This window comes from Rhipicephalus microplus, chromosome 9 (assembly GCF_043290135.1).
Source record: "Rhipicephalus microplus isolate Deutch F79 chromosome 9, USDA_Rmic, whole genome shotgun sequence".
NCBI classification, from domain to species: Eukaryota; Metazoa; Arthropoda; class Arachnida; order Ixodida; family Ixodidae; genus Rhipicephalus; species Rhipicephalus microplus.
The window spans coordinates 49245631-49270152 of NC_134708.1; the positions used below are offsets into that span (position 1 = coordinate 49245631).

Consider the following 24522-nt stretch of genomic DNA (forward strand, 5'->3'; position numbering starts at 1 on the left):
ACCGATATCCACTGCCCCAATGGACAGTGTATTCACAATAACTTGCGTGTCAGCGTATTTGCATGTTGACGCCAAAATATAACTGTGATTTACAGCCATTTGATGCGCTGTTTGCCGGCACTCCCTACAAAAACGGAGAATTAGACGAGCTCGACCTAGTAAAAAATACTATTTTGTGGTCATGAAATTCAGATTGCGTTTGCGTACGATTAAACGTAAAAACAGAACCAGCAAGCCCAGGAGGTTCACTCAACAGGCAGAGCCCCTCATAATACAGCAAAAGATATTCTGAGCACCCTCGGCGATAGCCGTACAATCAAAAACATTACACATGTCGTTCGTCAGTTACACGTGGCACAGGTCGAAACACCGCGTGTCGTGCAAAGCCAAGGCATTATATGCATGTGCATTTTGCGTGATATATCGAGACCCTCACACCACCATTTGTTCGATGGAGGGAACACCTTTACTGACCCAGTCCACCTAAAACGAATATATCTGGACAAAGATTAAGACAGCACGTACCAATATGTCAGGAAGGATCAGCAACACTAGAACACATGTTGTGGGTGGGTAATTAATTGTCATAATGGTGACAGTTACACTGGAGACCTTGTCAGTGAGGTGGGCCGCCACTGCGCGCAGCTCGAACCTAGACATTGAAAACGCGGGTGGTCCAGCAAGCCCGTGAGGTGGTGTAGTGGCAAGCCTTTGATGTTTCCCCGTGGGAGACCGAAGTCAGAGTCGCGTTAAACCTTGCCGGATGTTCAATAAAGTTCTCTCCATCCATCCATCGACACAGGTTGACGTTGAGAAAAGGGCGGCCGATCAAGGCGACTCCGGTGACAGTCTTCTCGTTGCGCCAGCAGCACTCGATGACTCGTGGCCCAGTAAAGGCCTCGTGAAATTCGAGAAGTACTCGGCTTCATATCGTCCAGGAACACTTCCCGACGTACTCAAAGGTGTCACGTTCGTCGTCAAACCCCATGAAAAGGTGAGATCAACATTGCGTGGCCTTGTTGCATGTCTACGTTGCTGTATATACCACAGTGGAGTGTTCGTTGTCAGAGTCGCGTTAAACCTTGCCGGATGTTCAATAAAGTTCTCTCCATCCATCTATCGACACAGGTTGACGTTGAGAAAAGGGCGGCCGATCAAGGCGACTCCGGTGACAGTCTTCTCGTTGCGCCAGCAGCACTCGATGACTCGTGGCCCAGTAAAGGCCTCGTGGAATTCGAGAAGTACTCGGCTTCATATCGTCCAGGAACACTGCCCGACGTACTCAAAGGTGTCACGTTCGTCGTCGAACCCCATGAAAAGGTGAGATCAACATTGCGTGGCCTTGTTGCGTGTCTACGTTGCTGTATACACCACAGTGGAGTGCTCGTTCGCCAATTCCATAGGCTGCTCCAAGTCTGCCATTGGAATTCAACATAAGTTGTATATCATAAGATCTCGTGGTTTGTAAAACAGTTCAGTCACAATGGAACAGACCAGGTATGGGTTTTGGCAGGAAGAGCTCACGTGCTCAAGTTTCTAGCTATTTAGTGGGAAAGCCCTACCACGTTACCCTCTGTGATTTCAAACATGTCTAGGAAGAACTCTATGCTCCAAGTAGACTTTGTTAAGCAAGGACATAGCCAGCCACCAGCAGAATTAAAAGTTGGGCTCGTTGGAGATCTTGCATGATTGTTAACTATGCGCACTTGTGGTGTAAAGCGACTTGTTTCAATTTCTCATTTTTGTGTATGTCTGCCAAACTCAAACTTGGTTCCCGGTATGTTTTTTCTTTCCTTTTTTTGTAAATCAATATTTGACTGTCGAGACAGCGCTCATCCTGTGTGCTTTCTTCTACTTCGTGTTTTAGTGCTACTCAACCATGCCAGATACATCACCTAGCGTGATAGTTCCTAGGGTTTTCATCATAAGTTTTCATCATAAGTTTCATCATCATAAGTTTCATCACCATAAGTAACAGAGACGCGGACGGACGGATGCTTTGCCTCACTCATTATCATTCACTCCGTGAATATGGTGTGATTTTTGGTGCAATGTCACGGTGGTGCAAAGTTTGGTAGATCATGGCGGCCTATTACCCCTGATGTAGCATTACAAGAACTATTTGCTGTCCACCTTTATCTTACCCTCATCATTGTAGAAAGCTGGGGACTAAAGGCGGGTCGCTGTTAGACGCGCGTAATCGCTTTTTTTAATGCGGTTCATTTCGTTGTCGCACGATGTCGCGCTTCGATGTCAGCACCGTCAACCCCGCCACTGCGCATGCTTGGCTCGTCTCGTGCCTCGCCTCGTCTCCCTGTAACGCCGGCGGATTGTATATAAGTGGCAGAGCACGCGATCTTAATTCAGTCAAGGGCGTCTTTACTTGACTGTCGCTTGACTTGACGCTTTGCTTGACTAGTGTACATGTGATGGAAACAACAGTACTTTCAACGAGTAGTGGCGCGCAGCCCAACATCAGCGTCCCACCACTCGTTGAAAGCAACGCTTCTCTTTAATTCAATGAAGATAGTAAAAAAGAAATAACAATTCAGCAATCTGAGACCATACCTTATTACGCAACATTAACGCGATGCCCCCACAGCTCTGCGACGCTTTTACACGAGTCTTCCTTACGCTTTTGCTATTTTTTGTTTAGAAAAAATTTATTTCCAGAGACGTCAATAACACTCAACAAAACATTTCCTTCTTAGCCATACTCTAACGATAGTGACAAAACAGACGTCACTTACATGAACGTGGATATGAGATAACGTTAAAATAACATGTACCTTAGATGGTTCACACAAACACAACCACAAAAATACTTCAAGGTAAACAAGAGACACATTTTTTAGGGGCGAAGCTTGTTATAGCGGCACCCGTTTGTCCCTCGTAGCCGTTGTAGTAGTGTGTAACCAGTCTTACATTTTGACCCCCAAGGTGGTGCCGGTGGGAGATTTCTTCTGTGCGTTGTTGAACAATAAAAAATTCGCAGCGTGGGCGTTAAATAAAAGCCGAATTCTCCTGTCTCTCATTACCCCTTAGCAGCCATTGGCATGTACATTGAGCACTATCTGACAAGAAAGAGTTGCTGCGTTATACTCGCTGGGCGTAACCCTTTTGGTTTTAAAAAGGGTTAGTGAGCGTTGGGCTGCAGTGCCATGAATACAGTGAACTAGGGTATACCATGAACTCGGGGTGGCTAAAGGCGGGAAGTAGACACGAAGCGCGAGCCGTAAGAAAGTGTGCGTGTGCCACCTCTCTATTAGTCCTTGGAATGTCCACTGGATCACGGTGCTTGTATGTGAGGAATATATGATCAGAAGATGCGAGATGGTGGTACTTGGAGTGTTGAAAAGGTGGACGAATGGACACGCAGACAGGTGCATAGACGGACGCACGGATGCTGCATGGACGGATGGACGCATGGACGGACACAGGAGCAGATGCATGGACGAACGCAAGGACGGACACAGAGATGGACGTGCGGACGCACGTACACACGCACGCATGGACGGACGGAAGCAAGAACGAATGGACGGACGGATTCTTTGCCCCACTCTCCATCATTCACTCCGTGGATATGCTGCCATTTTTTCATTTCTGCGTCAAACTGTAGGGCTCGTTTTCTGCTTGGCTCTATCACGGGGGATGGGGGGGTTGAAGTGTCTGCCATACTCCCCCTCCCCTCTTAAAAGTCTGCACACGTCTATGCTTTGGTTCTACACTAATTGGACGCTGATTGGCACAGCGAAACCGTCTCCCGCTATTACGAAAGTTCATAACAGCAAGCTTTGCAACTGCGTGATTCTCATCAGTGATTCCTTGGCGTCAACAACTCTTGCACTTCTATGTCTCCTCAGGAGTCCTTGCGCTTTTAGACCGGCCATCTGCTATGCGTATATTCTGTACCACGCAGGTGGGTGTCGTTGGACGTACGGGTGCCGGCAAGTCGTCACTGGTTCTGGCCTTGCTAAGCGTCCTGAGGGCGTCGCGAGGCCGCATCCTCATCGACAGCGTGGACGTGTCCACAGTTCCTCTGAGAAAACTTCGCTCCGCCATCACCGTTATTCCACAGGTGAGAAAGAGTGAAGAAAGGTCTGCCTGTTTCGCGCCACAAAAACTGTACGATGGCAAAGATGTAAGCGTGCAAGTGATACAAGGGTAGAATAAGACAGCTTCGATCCATTTCAAACATCGCCGTCGTCATCAACGTCATTTGTCATAAGCATCAGTCATCATAGTTAAAACGAATACCATCGCTCCATCATCTGGAACATCGTCAACGTCTTGGTTTATTTTTAGTTTTTTCACTTCCTCATCATTAGTCACGTGAGCTGCGTGGCGTCTACCCATTCTATTTCTACTACTATCACTACGATGACGACCACGGCAGAAGACAGACAACTTAGTTGTAAAGGCGGCGCCCCAGACCCGCGAGCAAGAACATTCAAGGGATAAACTACTTGCTGCGGAATTTTTCTTCTAATGCTACCATCGTGCAAGAAAACGTTTTGCAGCGCAGTGATTACGCACCCGCCAGACAGGAAGCCCACGCGTGTGTGAGACTCATCATAGTTCTACTTCAATCGCTCAATTGTAACATACATACAAGACAACAAGCTGCAGCGTGATATGCCCCGCATAGTACATTGTCATAGGCTTTATTACAGAACAGAGACTTCCTAAAATTGTTACTTGGCTAGTTGGTTCTTAATCCTGAAAGCTGGATAGCGAGGATTCGATACAGGACATAGAAAGAATACCGATGCGCAGGTTAGGGTCTACAACGTACGTGTAGTGCTTGTCCTGTTCGTCTGTTCTTTGTCCAGCTTTGAATCCATGCTTTCATGATAAACCATTTTAGTTAGACGTCCACTGCAGCCACACGTAGGCAGGAAGCTCGAGAACCATTTTAAAGGTCACTTTCGTATGCAAAGCTGCTGTGGACACCAAATATAACTGCCTGTTGCCTTAGCAACGTCCTACTGTGCCCCTTGAAGTGTTTCTGATCATGAGTGTCGGACTTATAGAACACACCCAACCATATAACAAAGGGAACCATCAACTCCGGGGTCCAGCTAAATATATTGGTGAGAGCGCGCAGGGCGGCCGCGGCTCATAGGGTCCTGGACTGAGGATGCCAACCATTCCCACGGCCCGCTAAAAAACTCGACCATTTCACTTTATTTAAATATATCTCTTGTCTTCATTATATGTCACGTAATTAGCAGTCCAATGACTGTCTTTCGTTTTGATGAATTCAAAGGACCCCAGTCTGGTGCGTGGCAGTCTTTGGGACAACCTGGACCCTACCCGAAGTCACTCGGACGCGCAGCTCTGGACAGCGCCGCGGCAGGCGCACCTGTCCGACGTAGTCGCTGGCCGACAGGAGGGGCTGCTTCTCGAGACAGGAGACGGAGGCTCTAATTTCAGGTGCAGTGTCGGAACCATTTAAGCCTTCTTCAAGCACCGTTTGCATCAATGCCGATACCGTTCATAGCGATGAGCATTTCGTGGTACTACTGCAGAGTTTACGGCCTATCTTGCTTGCGTATAAGAGTCTATGGTTGTGCGCATTCAGAAAAGTCAAAGCACAATTGAATTCATCACCACTTTTTATCTGGTATCTAAACAGCTATGCATACATTATTTCAAATCAACCGAGTACACCAGAAAATAACCCGTATATAGGCGGAGTAGAACTGTCCCTGCATTCACACTCTCTCGAGCTGTCGTAACTCCAACCTCTCTGTAATCTACATTGATGTTGTGAATTTGTGTTGAATAAACGTCTCCATTCTGTCTTGACATCCAGACTGGCATTGCATCGGTTTTGGGGCGCGAGAATATCAGTTTATGCAAAGTCTACCGTCCAGGATTCGGATCAAGCGAGTGCGCGCCCACCTGTTTCTGCGCGACAGTAGCGCTATGGAAAGGCCGGTTGACAGCAGCGCTACGCCCAAGGCGCATTCCTTTTTCCACAAACGACCTCACATGGGCCCAAATATTCTTTTTCTAAGGCGAAACAATTCGTGGCCCCCATGACTGCTGTATATTATTACAACTGTTATCAGTCAGCGCCCTTCGTTCAAACTGATATCTACTGCTTGACGCATGGCTGACAAACATCACTCGAAGCATGCCTTGATTGTTTTTATTCCGCTGTCAAAATAGAAGTGTGACGGCTTAGCTGCAGGCGGACGCGTCGCGAAGAATAACAAGCTAACAATGAGCTGCGTGGCAGTAGAAAATATTACGCCAGCAAGACTAGTAATAGCAAGACTATTCCTTGCATGAAGTTTATTTCACTAATTCATACATTGGTCCGAGTTGACGTAAAGAAAAAAATAAGTAGTACCTCCTATCTGCCATCCCTTCTACCACCTTAAATGGTTCAGAAACTTCTGAGCATATGAAGGATCGTTGCAGTCAGCATAAAGGTCGGTATAAATAAAATCTGAGGAGTGCCTAATGATGATATGCCTCATCTGTTCCGGCAGTGCGGGTTTTGTCTGTACGTACAAGTCAATCGTTAGCACCTTCATGATAAAGTGGAACAGAATAGAGTTTAACGGGCCAAATTGTTACGTCACACAAATAGCTTAAATTTTATGACTGATCTATCTCCTGTCTATTTTATGTCCCCTGCGAACGAAGAGATCTTCCATAGACATCCAACCGATCCTGTCCTGCGCGAGGTGACTGTGTGTTTTGTCTGCGGATTACTTCATTTTTTCCCTCACATAAGCATTTGTCCTCTCCTGTTACGTTTTCCATCCCTTGGAATCCACTTCTACGCTCTCACTGACCACCTGTTAACTATCCTATGCATTACGCCACTTGCCCCGGTTCAGTTTTCTACTCGTCGAAATGTCTCGCGCACCTGAGTGCTACTAAGCAGTCACATGTTCTGTGCAGCGTCGGTCAACGACCGCTGGTCTGTCTGGCTCGCGCTCTGCTTCGTGGGCCCAAGATCCTCGTTCTGGACGAGGCGACGTCGCAGATGGACGGTGACACTGACCACTTAATTCAAGCCACGCTGAGGGACGCCTTCGCCGAGTGCGCAGTGATCGCCATCGCTCACCGCATCCACACAGTGTTCGACTACGACAAGTGAGTGATCCACAATAGAGAGAGAGTGTGTGTGTGAGAATTTATTAGAAGGCAGTGAGAATCCACAATAAATTTATAATTAACCGACCGAGCTTCCGCCAGTTTTATTTTCTCGCCACACGAATGCAATAGAACGCCATGTGAAGGCACGGCACACCAATTATTAGTAATGCACTGAGTGGAATACGAAAGGTCTAGCCTGTTTCACGCCCTGAAGGCAGTCGGGCAGCGAAGCTGTTGCCCGTTTCATTCTGTCTAATCGTGACCCCCCTCATTTTATTTCATCCAGTTGTTTACTTCTAAGTGATGTCCTTCTTCTTTGTTCATTAAAGCTAGATCGGACTTCCAGTTACCGTCAATGGCTCTGCTTAACGTGTCAAGAAGTTTGCAGGTCTTTGTCACCGTCACTATTTATGTATAGTAAAGACTACAACAAGCAGAAATAAAAATGAGGTATGACGTCGCAATTAGAAGAGATGCTGCGCATTTACGCTTCGCGGCGCGAAATTGTAATATCATCATCACCATCATCATCATCATCAGCCTGACTACGTCCACTGCCGGACAAAGGCCTCTCCCATGTTCCGCCAGTTAACCCGGTCCTGTGCTCTCTCCCGCCAATTTATACCCACAAACTTCTTAATCTCATCTGCCCACCTAACCTTCTGTCTCCCCCTAACCCACTTCCCTTCTCTGGGAATCCAGTTAGTTACCCTCAATGACCAGCGGTTATCCTGTCTACGCGCTACATGCCCCGCCCATGTCCATTTCCTCTTCTTTATTTCAACTATGATATCCTTAACCCCCGTTTGTCCACTAATCCACTCTGATCTCTTCTTGTCTCTTAAGGTTATCACACCATTTTTCTTTCCATTGCTCGCTGCGTCGCCCTCAATTTAAGCTGAACCCTCTTTGTAAGTCTCCAGGTTTCTGCTCCATAGCTAAGTACCGGCAAGATACAGCTGTTATATACCTTCCTCTTGAGGGATAGTGGCAATCTACCTGTCATAATTTGAGAGTGCTTGCCGAATGTGCTCCACCCCATTCTTATTCTTCTAGTTACTTCAATCTCGTGGTTCGGTTCTGCGGTTATTACCTGCCCTAAGTAGACATAGTATTGTACAACTTGAAGTGCACTATTACCTATCTCGAAGCGCTGCTCTTTTTCGAGGTTGTACATTACTTTCGTTTTCTGCAGAATAATTTTAAGACCCACCTTTCTGCTCTCCTTGTCTAACTCCGTAATCATGAGTTGCAATTCGTCCCCTGAGTTACTCAGCAATGCAATGTCATCGGCGAAGCGCAGGTTACTAAGGTATTCTCCATTAACTCTTATCCCTAACTGTTCCCATTCTAGGTTTCTGAAAACCTCCTGTAAGCACGCGGTAATTAGCATTGGGGAGATTGTGTCCCCCTGCCTTACACCCTTCTTGATTGGTATTCTGTTGCTTTCTTTATGAAGCACTATGGTAGCAGTTCACAATGGAAGCAGAAGTTGTAATATACCTTTTTTAAATGCGAAGCATTTCTTAGCGAGCTTCGGTGACTTTGAGCGTATCTATCTATCGATCGATCGATAGATCGATCGATCGATCGATCGATCGACCGACCGACCGACCGACCGACCGACCGACCGACCGACCGACCCGCCTACGATTTTTAGCTCTCCTGACCGTTTCGATAATGTTATCGATACCACACTTAGTACGGCATAACAGGACTGTATGAGGAACATATTTAACTAGTCACAACATGAAAATTGTCATATATATTGTTACGAGGTTGTGAAACACGCAGCACTTGAGAGGAAGCACGCAGGAGTCAGGGCGGTGTCAGGCGAACTGTTTATTGGGCGAACTTGTGCCCAGCAAAACGGGGCCAAACACAACTCATAGCAACAGCGGCGTGAACAGTCGTCGGCCGACGGAAAAAAAAGAAAAGACCCCCAGTGGCGCACTGCGCCGGCTTTTTATACACGCGTCGTAACGCGTTCCAGAGTGGCATACAAGATAAACGCGGCCTGCGTTGCGCTTAACAGAAAGTGATAGCGTCTTCCTTCGCAAACGAAAAGAACCGCACGTGTCAGTTTTTTATACACGCGTCGTAACGCGTTCCAGAGTGGCATACAAGATAAACGCGGCCTGCGTTGCGCTTAACAGAAAGTGATAGCGTCTTCCTTCGTAAACCAAAAGAACCGCACGTGTCACTACCCCCCTCTGAAAAAGCATCGTCCCGATGCTAAAGACAGAACATAAGAGAGAGTACATGCAATAAATTACATTAACAATGCGTCACAGCTAATCAGCGCGCGTAATAAGGTTTAAGTCGCACCACGTGTACGACTTCGGGTCGTGCACGGCGTCGTTGGGATGACGTTAAGCCATCGGGCACGACCTCATAGTCCAGTTCACCACGACGTCGGACTACCTTGTAGGGTCCAAAGTAGCGTCGCAGGAGCTTCTCAGACAATCCCCGTCGTCGTATCGGCGTCCAGACCCAGACAAGGTCACCTGGTTGGTATTCGGTGTGGTGTCGTCGAAGGTTGTAGTGGCGCCTGTCGACCGTCTGTTGGCTCTTGATACGCAGGTGGGCTAGCTGTCGAGCTTCTTCAGCGCGATCCAGGTAGCTGGCGACGTCGAGGTCTTCTTCGTCGGTGCCGACCGGTAGCATGGCGTCAAGCGTCGTTGTTGGGCTCCGTCCGTAGACGAGCTTGTATGGAGCAAACTGCGTCGTTTCCTGCACGGCCGTGTTGTACGCGAAGGTTACATACGGGAGTATGGCGTCCCACGTCTTGTGCTCGACGTCCACGTACATGGCCAGCATGTCGGCGATGGTCTTATTTAGACGCTCGGTGAGGCCATTCGTCTGTGGGTGGTACGCGGTGGTTCGGCGGTGGCTTGTCTGACAGTACCTCAAGATCGCTTGCGTTACGTCAGCCGTAAAGGCCGTACCTCTGTCGGTGATGAGGACTTCGGGGGCTCCGTGGCGGAGGACGATGTTCTCAATGAAGAACATGGCGACCTCGGTGGCAGTGCCCTTGGGCAAGGCCCTTGTTTCGGCATAGCGGGTGAGGTAGTCAGTCGCTACGACAATCCATTTGTTGCCAGAAGTTGACTTCGGGAACGGCCCCAGTAAGTCCATGCCGATTTGTTGGAATGGCCGTGTAGGTGGTTCGACGGGTTGCAGAAGTCCGGCTGGCCTAGTTGTCGGCGTCTTGCGTCGCTGACAGTCTCTGCATGTTTTTACGTAGTGGGCGACGTCGGCAGCGAGGCGAGGCCAATAGTACTTCTCTTGTATTCGTGACAGTGTGCGGGAAACACCAAGATGTCCGGCTGTCGGGTCGTCGTGTAATGCTTCCAGAACCTCTGAACGTAACGCTGAAGGTACCACGAGGAGGTGGTCGGCGCGGAGCGGCGAGAAGTTTTTCTTCAGGAGGACGTTGTTTCGCAGGAAAAACGAAGCCAGTCCTTGGCGGAATACTTTCGGCACGTCGGCGGTCTTGCCTTGCAGGTAGTCCATGAGGATCTTGAGCTCCGGGTCAGCTCGTTGGCGTTCCGCGTAGTCGTCGGTACTTATGGGTCCCAGGAAAGAGTCGTTGTCCTGGTCATCCTGGGGCGGCGGATCGACAGGGGCGCGAGACAAGCAGTCGGCGTCGGAGTGCTTTCGTCCGCTCTTGTAGACGACGGTGATGTCAAATTCTTGTAGTCTGAGACTCCACCGTGCGAGGCGCCCTGATGGATTCTTCAAGTTAGCTAGCCAACACAAGGCGTGGTGGTCACTCACGACTTTGAAAGGCCTGCCGTACAGGTAGGGGCGGAACTTTGATGTAGCCCAGATGATGGCAAGGCATTCCTTTTCTGTCGTGGAATAATTGGCTTCTGCCTTCGAAAGTGACCGGCTAGCGTAACTGATGACCCTTTCAAGTCCGTCGGTCCTCTGCACGATCACGGCGCCGAGCCCTGTGCTGCTTGCGTCCGTGTGAATTTCGGTGTCAGCTTCTTCGTCGAAGTGCGCCAGTATTGGCGGCGTTTGCAGGCGTCGCTTTAATTCTTGAAATGCCTCGACTTGCGGCGTTTCCCATTTGAAGTCGACGTCGGCCTTCGTGAGGTACGTCAGTGGCTCGGCGATCCGCGAAAAGTTCTTCACGAAGCGCCTGTAATAAGCGCAGAGGCCAAGAAATCGGCGTACTGCTTTCTTGTCGGTGGGTGCAGGAAAGTCGGTTATCGCAGCTGTTTTCTGTGGATCAGGGAGCACTCCCGACTTGCTGATAACGTGGCCAAGGAACAATAGTTCCTCGCAGGCGAAGCGGCACTTTTCTGGCTTCAGGGTAAGTCCCGAGGCTTTGATTACCCGAAGAACAGCTTCAAGGCGCCGGAGGTGCTCGTCGAAGTTGGAAGAAAATACGACTACGTCGTCCAAGTAGACGAGGCAAGTCTGCCACTTCAAGCCTGCGAGTACTGTGTCCATAACCCGTTGGAACGTCGCAGGCGCCGAGCAAAGACCAAAGGGCATGACCTTAAACTCGAATAGGCCGTCTGGTGTTATGAAGGCAGTCTTCTCTCGGTCTCTCTCGTCTACTTCGATTTGCCAGTAGCCTGTTTTGAGATCCATCGACGAAAAATACTTGGCGTTGTAGAGTCTGTCCAGAGCATCGTCTATCCGTGGGAGGGGATACACGTCTTTCTTCGTGATGTTGTTCAGGCGACGATAATCGACGCAAAAACGTAGGGTTCCGTCCTTCTTCTTCACCAACACCACGGGTGATGCCCACGGACTCGTAGACGGCTGAATGATGTCGTCACGCAGCATTTCGTCGACTTGTTGCTTGATGGCCTCGCGTTCCCGTGCAGAAACTCGGTAGGGGCTCTGACGGAGCGGACGGGCATATTCGTCGGTTATGACGCGATGTTTCGCGAGAGGGGTCTGACGAAGCCTCGACGACGACGAGAAGCAGTCCTTGTATTGGTGGAGTAAGGCTTTGAGCTCCTTTTGTTGCTGCCTGGAAAGGCTTTGATTGACGTCGAAGGCGGGCGCGGACACTGCTGTCGACGTTGCGGCTCCCCGAGAATCAGTGAGGGCGAAGGCATTGCTCGCTTCCACAAATTCGCTTAGATGTGCTACCGTCGTGCCCCTATTTAAGTGCCTATATTCGTTGCTGAAGTTCGTCACCATTACCTTGGCTTCGCCGTTATGAAGCTTGGCTATGCCTCTTGCGACGCACATCTGACGGTTTAGGAGCAGGTGCTGGTCGCCTTCGATGACACCTTGTAAGTTGGTAGACGCTTTGGTGCCAACGGAAATGATGACGCTCGACAGTGGCGGGATGGTTACCTGCTCTTCTGTCACATTCAAGGCATTGTGAGCGACGTTGCAGTCTGACGCCGTTGCATTATCCGTGGACAGCGTGATTGACCTGGATCTTAGGTCGATTACTGCGCCTTGCTGGTCCAGGAAATCCATGCCTAAAATGACGTCTCGCGAGCATTGCTGCAGGACCACAAAATTCACAGAATACGTCTGGCTGTGAATCGTGACTCTTGCCGTGCAGGTTCCAGTCGGTGTTATAAGGTGGCCCCCTGCTGTTCGGATATCCGGTCCTTCCCATGCAGTCTTTACCTTCTTGAGCTTAGCGGCGAAGAGACCACTGATGATAGAGTAGTCGGCGCCGGTATCAACTAGGGCGGTGACGCTGTGGCCGTCGATGATCACGTCGAGGTCGGTGGTTCGTCGTCTGGCGTTCCGGTTAGGTCGGGGCGTCGGATCACGGCTGCGTCGGCTTGGTCCGGTGCTGCTATGTCGCGTAGGTGGCGAGGCTTTGTCGTAAAGACTCTGCTCAGGCGGCGTACTGCGACTACGTCGGGAAAGTTCGTGCGTCGTGGTCGTCGTCATCGGCAGCGGCGGCGGCGGCGGAGGAGGATCTTCGGCATTGCGTCGTGCAGCAACCGCACCTCCATCGGTTGCTGCCTTTAGTTTCCCGGGTAGGGGCTTGGGGATCGGCCCCGGTTAGGGCCGGTGTACTGGCGGCGATCCGGGGAGACGTAGCGGCCAGGCGAAGGTGAACGGGATGGTCGTCGTTGTTGCCACTGCGATCCGGCGATGTAGTCGGCGATGTCGCGAGGACGCTCACCTGGGCGCGGACGCGGCGCGTTCACGTCGAAGCCACGCAGTCCCATCTCACGGTACTGGCAGTAGCGGTAGGTGTGCCCGGCTTCGCCGCAGTGGTAGCATAGTGGGCGGTGGTTCGGGGTGCGCCAAACGTCAGTTTTCCTCGGCGAGCGCTGGATTACTGGCGAGCGGGAAGGCGTCGGGGGTGGCGGCGGTGGCTGGCGACGAAACTGCGGAGACGTTGGGTCCTGGTGGTGGCGAGGAGCGGCGACAGGTCGTCGTGCAGTAGCGGCGTAGGTCATCGCCTCCGGTTGGGGCTGTGGCCGTTCAGGAACGCTCAGTGAGCGCTGTAGTTCCTCGCGGACTACGTCTTCGAGAGAGGCGACTTGGGGCTGAGACGATGGCAACATGCGGCGCAGTTCTTCACGAACAATAGCACGTATGGTCTCGCGCAGGTCGTCGGGGCAGAGTCCTCGGACTTCTGCGACGTCTGGCGACATGCGCCGATCGTATTGGCTGGTCCGCATTTCAAGAGTCTTCTCGATGGTGGTAGCCTCGGAGAGGAACTCTTGTACCGTCTTTGGCGGGGTTCTGATCAGTCCGGCGAAGAGCTCCTGCTTCACTCCTCGCATAAGCAGGCGAACTTTCTTGTCCTCGGACATGTCGGCGTCGGCGTGGCGGAAAAGTCGCGTCATCTCCTCCGTAAAGATCGTTACGTTTTCGTTGGGGAGCTGCACCCGAGTTTCAAGCAGTGCTGCGGCTCTTTCCTTTCGCACGACGCTTGCAAAGGTGCGCAGGAAAGCAACGCGGAAGTCGTCCCAGGTTCGAAGCGTTGACTCGCGGTTCTCGAACCAAGTCCTTGCGGCGTCTTCCAGGTAAAAATACACATGACGCAGCTTGTCGTCCGGGTCCCACTTATTGAGGGCTGCGACGCGGTCGTAAATGTCAAGCCAGCTTTCCGGGTCTTCGTAGGTCGATCCGCGGAAGGTAGGCGGCTCTTTGGGCTGGTTGACGACCACGGTTGCCGAAGAACTAGCTTCCATCATCGTGGATGCCGGCTTCGTAGCAGCCTTTGTTTTCTTGTCCTTGTCGGGGAGCGGCAGGTATTCGGGCGGTAGTCTTTGTTGTCTTCGGCTCACTCGAACGACCGGGTCGGCGTCGTCCTCTTGCCGGCTTGGGCTTGGCTCACGGCTGGACGGGGGCGTACGGTACATGGACCGAGAAGCACCTCCACCAGATGTCACGAGGTTGTGAAACACGCAGCACTTGAGAGGAAGCACGCAGGAGTCAGGGCGGTGTCAGGCGAACTGTTTATTGGGCGAACTTGTGCCCAGCAAAACGGGGCCAAACACAACTCATAGCAACAGCGGCGTGAACAGTCGTCGGCCGACGGAAAAAAAAGAAAAGACCCCCAGTGGCGCACTGCGCCGGCTTTTTATACACGCGTCGTAACGCGTTCCAAAGTGGCATACAAGATAAACGCGGCCTGCGTTGCGCTTAACAGAAAGTGATAGCGTCTTCCTTCGTAAACCAAAAGAACCGCACGTGTCAATATGTCATGAATGTCATGAATTGCATGCCATGGTGCTGAAGCCCTTGCGGTGGTTTCGTTCACATGGCATGTTGCAAAACTGGTATGTTATGATATGATTGTCGGGTGAACACAAGCGACAGACTCGTAACATGAAAATCGTGACAAGCGTGTCATGTAACATGCCACGCTCATGATGCGCTCACGGCCGCTTTGCTGGCGTCACATATATCAAATTTGGTATTATGGTACGTGAATGGATGACGAAGCTTTGTGACTGGTGGAAACATCATAATCATGAGCTGCGTGTCATGTAACAACATGACTACTTGCTACTCTCATGATGCGCTCGCGACCGTTTCACTATAGTTTCACGTGTACCAAACTTCGTATTACACGACGCGAACAGACGACATATGTAAATGTCACATGCAAACATGATAATCATGACATGCGTGTCATGAAACAACATGACTACATGCCACACTCATGATTCGCTCGCGGCCGTTTCGCTAGGTTCACATATAACAAATTTGGTATTACTTTACGCCAATGGATGACGAAGATATGTGACTGGTGCAAACATGATAAATATCGGATGCGTGTCATGTGATAACATGACTACATGCCACACTCAAGGCACCAATACATTTTGATGTAACGCGGTGCACGTGCTCGCCGGCGTTCATTTCGTCGCGTCACGTCGGCGTTGCCATGCCAGGCGCCGGTCATGCCATTTACTCGCAGGCGCGCGCCGCGCTGCGTTGTTTTGACGCATGCGCGTTTCAGCGCGGCCGGCGTTTCTCCATCACGAAAAGAGGGAGACGCAGTGTTGTCTGGCTAACGCTTCGGCGCGAAATGCAGTATGTCGCGCCGGTTTCCGTCGGGCCACGCCGACAGACGCTGGTCGCGCCTCGCGTGAGAGTATAGAGTGCTCGCGTTTTGCTAACGTAGCGTCGCGGTGCCCAGCGTGCGCGCGCGTCAACGCTTCACAAGAGTATATTGGGCCATTCATGATGCACTCGCCCATGTTTTGCCAGCTCCGCATATATCAAATTTGGTGTTAAGTGACGTCAATAGATGACGAAATATATGACTGGTGCAAACATGATAATCCTGAGACACATGTGTCATGTAAGAATATGACAACATACCTCCTTCGTAGTGTGCTCGCGGACGTTTCGCTTGCTCAACATATACTAAACTTGGTATGACGTGGCGTGATTAGATGATGAAAGTGAGCGACACATCCAAACGTAATATACATGACACGGAAGTCATGTACGGCATCATTTACTTCCACGTCGTAACGTTGTGCTAATTTTAAAGTGACTTATGAACATTTCTTGTTCCTGCTTCACATATCATTGATTCCCACTGTACGTGGGATCTGCCAATTTTTAAAGTGTTGCTCTTTCCCTTGCTTTTTTGACTATTAGGTGATTTGATTAAAGCAAAAACACCTTCGATGCCTCATCAAACGCGAAATTTCACCGTCAGCTTTCCACAGTGTCGGGGGTGGGGAACGAATAGGTATCATCATCACTCGATCACGTCATCACAAGACGTCATGATGACGTCACAGTTCGACGAATTTGCGACATCACTATAAAATCATTGTTACGTCTCTGTGACTGAGGTAATGTCACACGACGGCGTCATCACGAGGCGTCATTATCACGTCACATTTGCACAAATCTGTGGCGTAATTATAAAATCATCGTTACGTCACTGCGACATGAAATAACGTCTCATCGTCGTCACACGACACCATAGTTTAGTCAAAGGTGGTCCGATCACGGAGGCTATGAGAACCTGAGCAGCTGCTACCTATCTCGGAAGCAATGCGAAACCTCGTTAGGAGCAGGAATCTTTCGAAAGGTGCCAGGGCAGTATCAATGCACCGACGGACAAGAAAAATACGGCTTTCCTTTTGAAGTCGTCTGAAGTGAATGCATAAGGTACTCGGTGATTTTTAGTAAATCTTTCCAATCGCCTTAGGCATAAATGGAAAAGCAAAGATATGGACTGGAGAAGCAACCCTGTTTTGTTATACAAGCAGTGAACCAGCAATATACACCCAATAGTTTGCAGATTAAAAAAAAGGTATTCCTACGCCATGCCTCTTCATGATTCTAAATATTTTGCCAGGATCACTGCGATCAGAAGAAGAGCCCCAGCGACATGCCGCTCAACCAGTGACGTCATACACGACGTCTCTGCTCAGGTCACGTGGTTGTCCCCCTTCTAACAGTGACCGGGAGTTTCGCTACTGTGCTTTTAAGATATGCAAACAAGCTTCGCCGAGCGATAACGCACGTTAAGATCATAGAGTTTCTTAATATACACTAGAGGGAACTCTGGCGCTAGTGTCTATGGGAGATGCAACGCCCGGGGATTCAGCGTGCATGAGAATAATGGGTAGTACACAGATTTGTCTAATCATCGTACTTCTGGCCTGCTTCTGGCTCCGTGTGTGTTCGTGTGGCTCAGAACTGTCTTCTCAGGAAACAAAAATCAACAAATGTTCAGCAGTAGCGCTTCGCCACCTTCTTTTTAGGCTTACCATTACAAATTAGGCCACAAGATTAAAAATATTTCGTTTTTTTTTTCAACAAAACCAAAATCAGCAATAAACGAAGCCGCAAGTGGGGTTCGCCACCCGCAAGTACGAAGACTAGGCAAATCTGTGTACTACCCATCATTCCCATGGTCGCTGAACGATCGCAGCGCCAGCGTTCCCTTTAGTTTATTTTAGGAAGCCCTATGGTAAAGACTGGTTCACACCTTGGAGTAGCACCGATCGTGCGACCAATTCAGCTAGCCACAAAGCGGTTTGTCGTTGGTCACGAGGGGGCATTTTTTTTAACCGCAAAACAACTGTTTTGGCTCATTCGCACGCTGCTCGATTCTTCCATCACGCCACTACACTTTCGAACGTCTGAATGAATCGGGAGACAGGAACAGGACGTCAGCTTGTTTTAGCAGGGAAATGAAAATGCGCGCGGCATTTGAGCATACTTGAATTCTGCGTGGCGACGGGTTTCAGTCACACACAGGTGCGAACATCGGTTGCTTTCTTGGTCGCCAGTCGCAAATTGATGCATGACCACCAGACGACGTAACGTTCGCATAATGAAAAATAATGAGCAAATGAGTGGGCACGGCAGCATCCCAGTGCGTGACACATTTTGGAGTACATATATATTTTTACTGGCATGGCAAGCTACTTGCTAAAAATCGTACAGTCGGGGCTTTCCACACTTTTTGTTACTCGAGTGTAACGAAGATAACACGACAGCACGTCGACATTTACTGCACTTGCTCTTGTTGAATCATTCAATTCAAAGCAACAAGGTCCGTGATTGAAAGCACATGTTTTTTTTGTTTGTTTGTTTTTTGTCGCTGCAGAATTCTTGTGATGTCGGAGGGTACCGTTCTGGAGTACGGGCCGGTGAAGACGCTGCTGTCGGACACAACTTCGGCGTTCTACGCGATGGCGAGAAACGCCGGAGCCTTGCCGTTCGACGTTCAATGTCCAGACATCGCAGCAAGTGCTGGACGATGAAGTGACTAAGAGCATGAAGGCGCTCTTGCTGGTCGTCAAAACGTGCATCGATATGGTTACCATAACATGACTTGGCGAGTCGAAAGACAGAAATCACCCACAGTTTCGAAGTGCGAACCTAAAGGGTTTGAATGTTACAAAGGAACTAGCCTGGCATGAAGATCATTCGGTAGTTATCGGTGGTGGTCGTTGGTGGTTATCTGCAGAGTACGACGCGCTTTCGTGGCGGAAAATAGGTCGGAATTTGAAACTGATGTTGATGTGTCCTTTCTCACGGGAGACGCTCTTGGTTATAGAAGATATTGCTTTCATCACAGGCGTTATTTGTAACTTCATTGGCCACGACGCGCGAATCATCTTCTTCGGCCAATACAAGACCCGAACACGTGTGTTTCACGAGGCAAATTAGAGAAAAGAAGAGGGAAGGCTGTGCTTGTCACGTTATGATGAAGTGCTCACTACAGCTGTTATAGTTCTTCTCGGTTGCGAACTACTGACGCATAGGGAGAGAGCGTTTATACAGACTATGAATCCCGTCTTTTAGGACGTTAATAGCCAAGGCGCATATTTCCAATGTGTCTGCTGGACCTGTTGCTGCAGTGTGTCTGAGCGGTATGAGTCGTTCGACGGCAGGAGTGAAGAAAGATTACCCTTCATTCCGGCTCTTATAACACTTATAGTCTCACCATAAATTGCTCATTTTATCTTAGCTTGTCTGGTATTTTGACGAAATCCTATTAACATTGCCTTCTAACGTGCAATCGAAATTTCCAGTGGGGCCTCGTGACAAGCCCGTTCAGGATACATCCCACGACGTATATGAGGCCACACAAAAGCAGCAACCGTCATGTCTTACTCTTAAGAAATTACGTGTTAGAGAGCCGTAAATGGTCTTAGACGATCAGTTCGGCGGCCCATTTACGTTGTTTCTTCTCTGACGAAGACAGTAAGCACCTATTTAGATAATGGACCACACAACGTAACGCGCGATTTGAAGAAATGGTTCTCTGCGGGCGCTGTTTCTAGTTTAGGAAGCAAGTTAAAAACAACGATTGTCTGCCGTTGACCCTTTCTTCTGTAGTTTTCTTCATTGATTTTTTAATGCAATACATAGCTGTTCACTGATGCCGCATCTAAATGTTTGTAATACTCTTCATCAAACATCCTCACGCTTACATCGGTTTTGGACATGCTTGAAAAAATATACTTAGTGCATAATTCCTCTCTATTTAGGACGTCTACGATGATTCTTTCATCAATAGAATTCTGTTAACGTTATTTTTAGTGCATGTTTTCGCTGTTCTTAGACGCTGCAGCAGATCATAAAACTATTGCGCGCTTTTCGCTGGGACCTTTTCACGTTTAATCACCTCAGCATTGTTGTTTACTCTTTCATAGAACAGGGTACAGTTTTTTTTAATGTGTCACATAGAAATGTTTGTAATAGTGCACTGTTACTACCGCGCAAAGACCGTCGAAGGAAGTTGGTAAGTACGTTCGGGAAGTTTGAGCCTGTGTACTGTCGGTGCTATCAAAATAGCCTGAAAAAACACAACGAAGAATGGTTCTTATCCCTCAGAACAACATGACGACAATGCATCTGCAGTCCAACAATGTACGCGCTATTTTTTGGAGCCAAACATCATTAGTATCACTGAATGTGGTTGCTTTTGGAATAAACATTTTGAGTGCAAGCTACGCAAGTTCCGAGCAGTCACCATGAGCTTTTGCAGCGTCCCAAACATAAGCACCGCAGACTAACTTTGACCTGTTCTTATGTTAGGCCAACAAACGCTTCTCGTAAGATTTACCACAAAACGCTTTAGCGGGCATTCTCGCTTACAACTGGCAATTAAGTCAAGTTGTTTGAACGTAAGTGCCACCAAAGTATTCCCAAGAGACCTTCAATCAAAACGACCAAGAGCATTTTTTGTGTGTGTGAAATAACGAGCTGACTTCGAAGATGTTTTACATGCTCACGTGGTCTCGTGTTAAAATTCGGTACATCGTTAATCACATTGCACTAAAGAACAACTGACCCAATTTCCTAGTCAAAGTGGCTACAACGTAGTAGTACAGAAAGCCGATCTAGTATAACGCATACCCACAGGTCGCGGAATCGAATCCCGGCTGCGACAGCTCCATTTCCTATGGAGGCAGAAATGTTGTAGGCCCGTGTGCTCAGATTTGGGTGCATCTTAAAGGACCCCAGGTGGTCTAAATTTCCGGAGCTTTCCACTATGGCGTCTCTCATAATTATATCGTGATTTTGGGACGTTAAACTCCGCAAATCAATTAGTATAACGCATGGTAGAATAGCGAAAAAAAAAACACGCAGACCCAGCAAAAAAACAACACAGTATCGGTGCTGGAAGCGCACATGCTTCTTGTTGCTGCATCCAGGTGTTTTTTCTTTGTTTTTTAGCTGCTTTACAGTGGCTAGAAATGTTTTAGACGTGCCCGTCATTTGAATACAAGTCCAGCCTTATCCACCGCTGTTACGCTGCACGTACTGGTTCCCTGCCTTAAGCATACCGTGGTTCTGGCACATAACGACCCAGCAATATCAGATAATTAACCAGATATTCTAATTAACTAGATATTAACTTGAATTAACTAGAATATCAGATAATTACCTATATCAGTCTGAGCAACACGAAGATCATCGGTACCTGCAAAACATTGTCAGGACGGACTGCAGCAGATTTGTGCGAAGAGCTCAACATATGCTCACCTTGGTTTCAGGGTGGGGGATGGGGGGGTCGCACACGCAGTTTTAGTCGCTGTCCTGTTGCTTTCCGGATGATGCACGCTCACCATGGTGACAAGGTAGGTATCCCTGAACAGATAAGCTGGAAAACAAGAGCGACCTGGGAATAACTCATGCGCGCTCTTAAGATAGTGATATACTGACGAAGTTTATCTGTCTCGTATGCAGACGACCCACAATACTGTAATTTGAAATTATGGTGCAAGCTGAGTTCTTTTTCTGAAGACAATAGTCTTTCTTGGGGACCTTCGAGGCAAAAAATTTGGTCTGTCTGTCTATTTGTGCATTTGTCTGTTTGCCCGCCCTTAGCAGTACCATAACAGGCACCAGAGGATACCCCAAAAGGCTGAACCCATCCGGAGTGCCCTACAATATTTTTTATTAGGACAGTATTCCACCAAAGCATCTGCTTTCATTAGCGGCCTTGCTGTTTCCAGCAAGCGATGAAACTAAAAAAAAAAAGGAAAGCAGAAGTTTCATTCACGTGTTATCCATGCAGCTCCGCCTAAGGAAAAGATCAAGAGCTTTCCCTCCTGAATTAAAAAAAAACGTCTGCCCTTGATATTGTTTCATGTGCACGCGCATTCTAAAGCTGGTCTTGCAGATTGTCGCTTTGATGTATCATGTTGTCCATGCTAGGGGTAACACTGATAACTAGAGGCCGAATGTTCCGGCATTGAATAAAACGCGCTTTAGTCGCCAAAAATGGCCTGAAATGACGTTTTGGACTCCCGAAATTGTAAATATAAGCACACAGAACTTTCGCATAAACGCAAATAATTTCAAGCAAATACGTGCCTCACCAGTGCTTACGACAGAAAATCCAGAAAGGCGGTTGCTTTTTTATTGTTAAAGAGCCAGAAGAAGAGCATAGACCACCAATTGTCCTTGGCCTAGTGCGATTTGCTGAACACAGCCACACCGTTTATTCTGTAGCATGGAGAGTCGAATGTCCATTGTCGAATCAAGAGCTTCTTGGATTGCTTGCTTTTCTGCATGACTGAGAGGGTCAGAGCAGGAACATATAGACAGACCACCTAACTACCTCAAGAGATCAGTTCATCCTATGGGTCCTATGCATCTCCTTACAGTGAGCACCATAAACTGTGGAATACAAATGAAAAGGCTAAGTGCCCATCGCACTTTGTTTTATTTTTTTGCTCTTCATTCACCCTTCCTTAGTCGGGTCTACTCTACACAGTCTCACATCGCCAACCACCCGTGTCATGTAAGAGTGGGGGCTCATGCTGACCAGCGCGTCCCACTTCACTGCGTTAGCGGCCGCTTTCTGGGAGTTCATTGAACTTGAGGACTAGAATCAATTCAATAGAGTCAGAAACAGTCACCGTTGGCCGGTTCCATAAATAGAGGGCTCAAACTGCACTTGGAAGCAAGAACTGAGGCTGAATAGTGTTCACATATGTACTGATTTCAAAAATGGGCATTTGTGGGCCCTGATAACCATTTAGACAAAAACTCCAAATTAGGCATTTATAGGCACTTTGAAAACACAACACAATCAAACTCCTTTTTAACGTGTAATTCAAGGTCATATCTCAATGCGGGGTGATAAGAGCTCAAGAAACAACAAAGTATACGCGTTCGCCTAAAATAGGATATGTACGAATAGTTATCTGGTGACGCAAGAAATGCGAATTCTTTGTGCATTGGTACTAATCTAGCATATTCACTCCTATGAGCAACCTGCTTCAACGTCACGAAGACCTGGCCGGGTAACTATGAGATTTTCTCTATGAACAATCTAGCCTACGTACTACGTACCGATAAAAAAGAAGGAAAGTCACCGACCTAGCATTCAGCCCTGCTGGCACAGCCACGCGTGGACATATCCTGGAGAGCACAAAAAGAGGAACTGTGACCGCCGTGAAATGCTTCAATCACGTGACCCTAGCAAGGACGTCACGTATGGCGTCACTTGCAGGGCGGCATGTCGCTGTCGTCTCTGGATGTGGCAGTGTCGATGCTGGCAAAATAGCTAGAACCTTGATTCAAAGTTAAAAGTGATAGTTTGGCCGCAGGAACGAAGCATGAGATAAGAAAATTTGGACTGTTACGCGAAGAATGGGAAGCAGGTCAAAACGTTCAGCGCACGTTCACGCACAAATGACGCACGAAATCAACACCCTCAGGACGATAGTGAAATAACGTTCACATCTCGACGCTTGACACGCTGCTCAAACAAAAAGGACGGAAGAAATCTTCGCACAGGACTGACGAGCGCGAACTGTGTCGTAGTTGTGTCTGAAAAGCATTCTGTTTTGGCCAATGGCCACACTGCAGCCAGTGAAGTGAGCTTCATACGCTTGCAAACTTGCCTGCGAACTACAACACAATCGTGCGGTGAAAGCCCAAGACGTACAATGCTCCTCCACCGCGAGATAAGTGCTAGTGCGCACCTGCAGGCGTCTACCATCCACGTGATCAAGTACGCGTGGAAAATGGGCACGTGAGCACGCGTCGTGACGAGAGGGGCATCGAACACGCCCTTTGCATCATTTCACTGTTAATGTTGAGAATACGCTGATATTTGCCCCGACATAATATTCCGCCAGCGCTAAGGGATGTTTATAAACATTCAGCTTTCTGCTTGAACGTTGAAGGGCGTGCGTTTTCGTGGCAATTGACACCGTGTGCTGCAGAGCGAGAGGCTCTGTACCAGTATTGCTGGAGCTGCTTTCTCAGCAGCTCGAGCAATACTGGTGCAGAGCCTCCGTCTCGCCGGTGTTCTCGTGGAAGCAAAAGAAAACATGCGACCGAAGACAGGCAGAATGGTGCATGCACAACCAAGACTACGAAGCACGAGGGAAAGGGGGAAGCTGAACATCAACACGAATGGCACTCCTTTAGTTTTTTGTCGGTCTAGCCACCATCATCATCATCGGCCGCCTATTAATTTTGGCGCGCTCGGGCGCATGTGCACGCCCCTGCGCTTTTTGTTCCTCGCGTGGCGTGGTCCACGGTTGAAAGAAAATGAAGCTCAGTTCTGCTCCTGCCGTCGGCCTGAACAGGTTCTTTCCGCTTTCTCTCACCGCCACACGCATGGTTATAGAGGACCGAACCTCGGTCCCTATAGTAGGGACATTGCAAGTACTCGGATTGCTCACTAGATGGTGCTGCGGTGCTCGCTTTACTCCGATGCATGCTCTCATGTGGTTAGAGACCACTTTTTCAATTGCGTCCAAATAAGTTCGCTCTTCGCGCGCTTCCTCATTAGCCGGCAATCTGTTTGCTTAGAGTATGAGCGACGAATACAAGGAGAGGGCAGCACGCACTCCGCCGTCTTTACATGATAATGAACTGGGCAAGATTTACTGAAGATTCATGATTTACCGATGTACCTTCGTAACTTAGGAGCTTCGCCCACTCATCATCATCCACTCCGTAGTGATGCTGTGATTTAGTGCATCACTC

The 24522-nt window shown here is 48.8% G+C and overlaps 1 protein-coding gene across 1 annotated transcript; it reads left to right on the top strand.

The window, feature by feature from the left end:
- Positions 1 to 589: 589 nt before the first annotated feature.
- On the top strand, positions 590 to 18606 carry LOC142772257 (ATP-binding cassette sub-family C member 2-like). Its single transcript, XM_075874452.1, has 7 exons — positions 590 to 619; positions 803 to 994; positions 1129 to 1320; positions 3920 to 4078; positions 5270 to 5436; positions 6922 to 7116; positions 18164 to 18606. Exons 1-7 carry the CDS (start codon positions 590 to 592, stop codon positions 18318 to 18320), a joined length of 1092 nt encoding a protein of 363 aa, XP_075730567.1. The 3' UTR covers positions 18321 to 18606.
- Positions 18607 to 24522: the final 5916 nt, after the last annotated feature.

Bases quoted from the DNA above. Each gene is read 5' to 3' on its own strand.
- LOC142772257 (XM_075874452.1), top strand. From the start codon at position 590: ATGGTGACAGTTACACTGGAGACCTTGTCA. The intron at 1,321-3,919 runs GTGAGATCAACA...TGTACCACGCAG, and splicing joins TCGTCGAACCCCATGAAAAG to GTGGGTGTCGTTGGACGTAC. The intron at 5,437-6,921 runs GTGCAGTGTCGG...TGTTCTGTGCAG, and splicing joins GACGGAGGCTCTAATTTCAG to CGTCGGTCAACGACCGCTGG.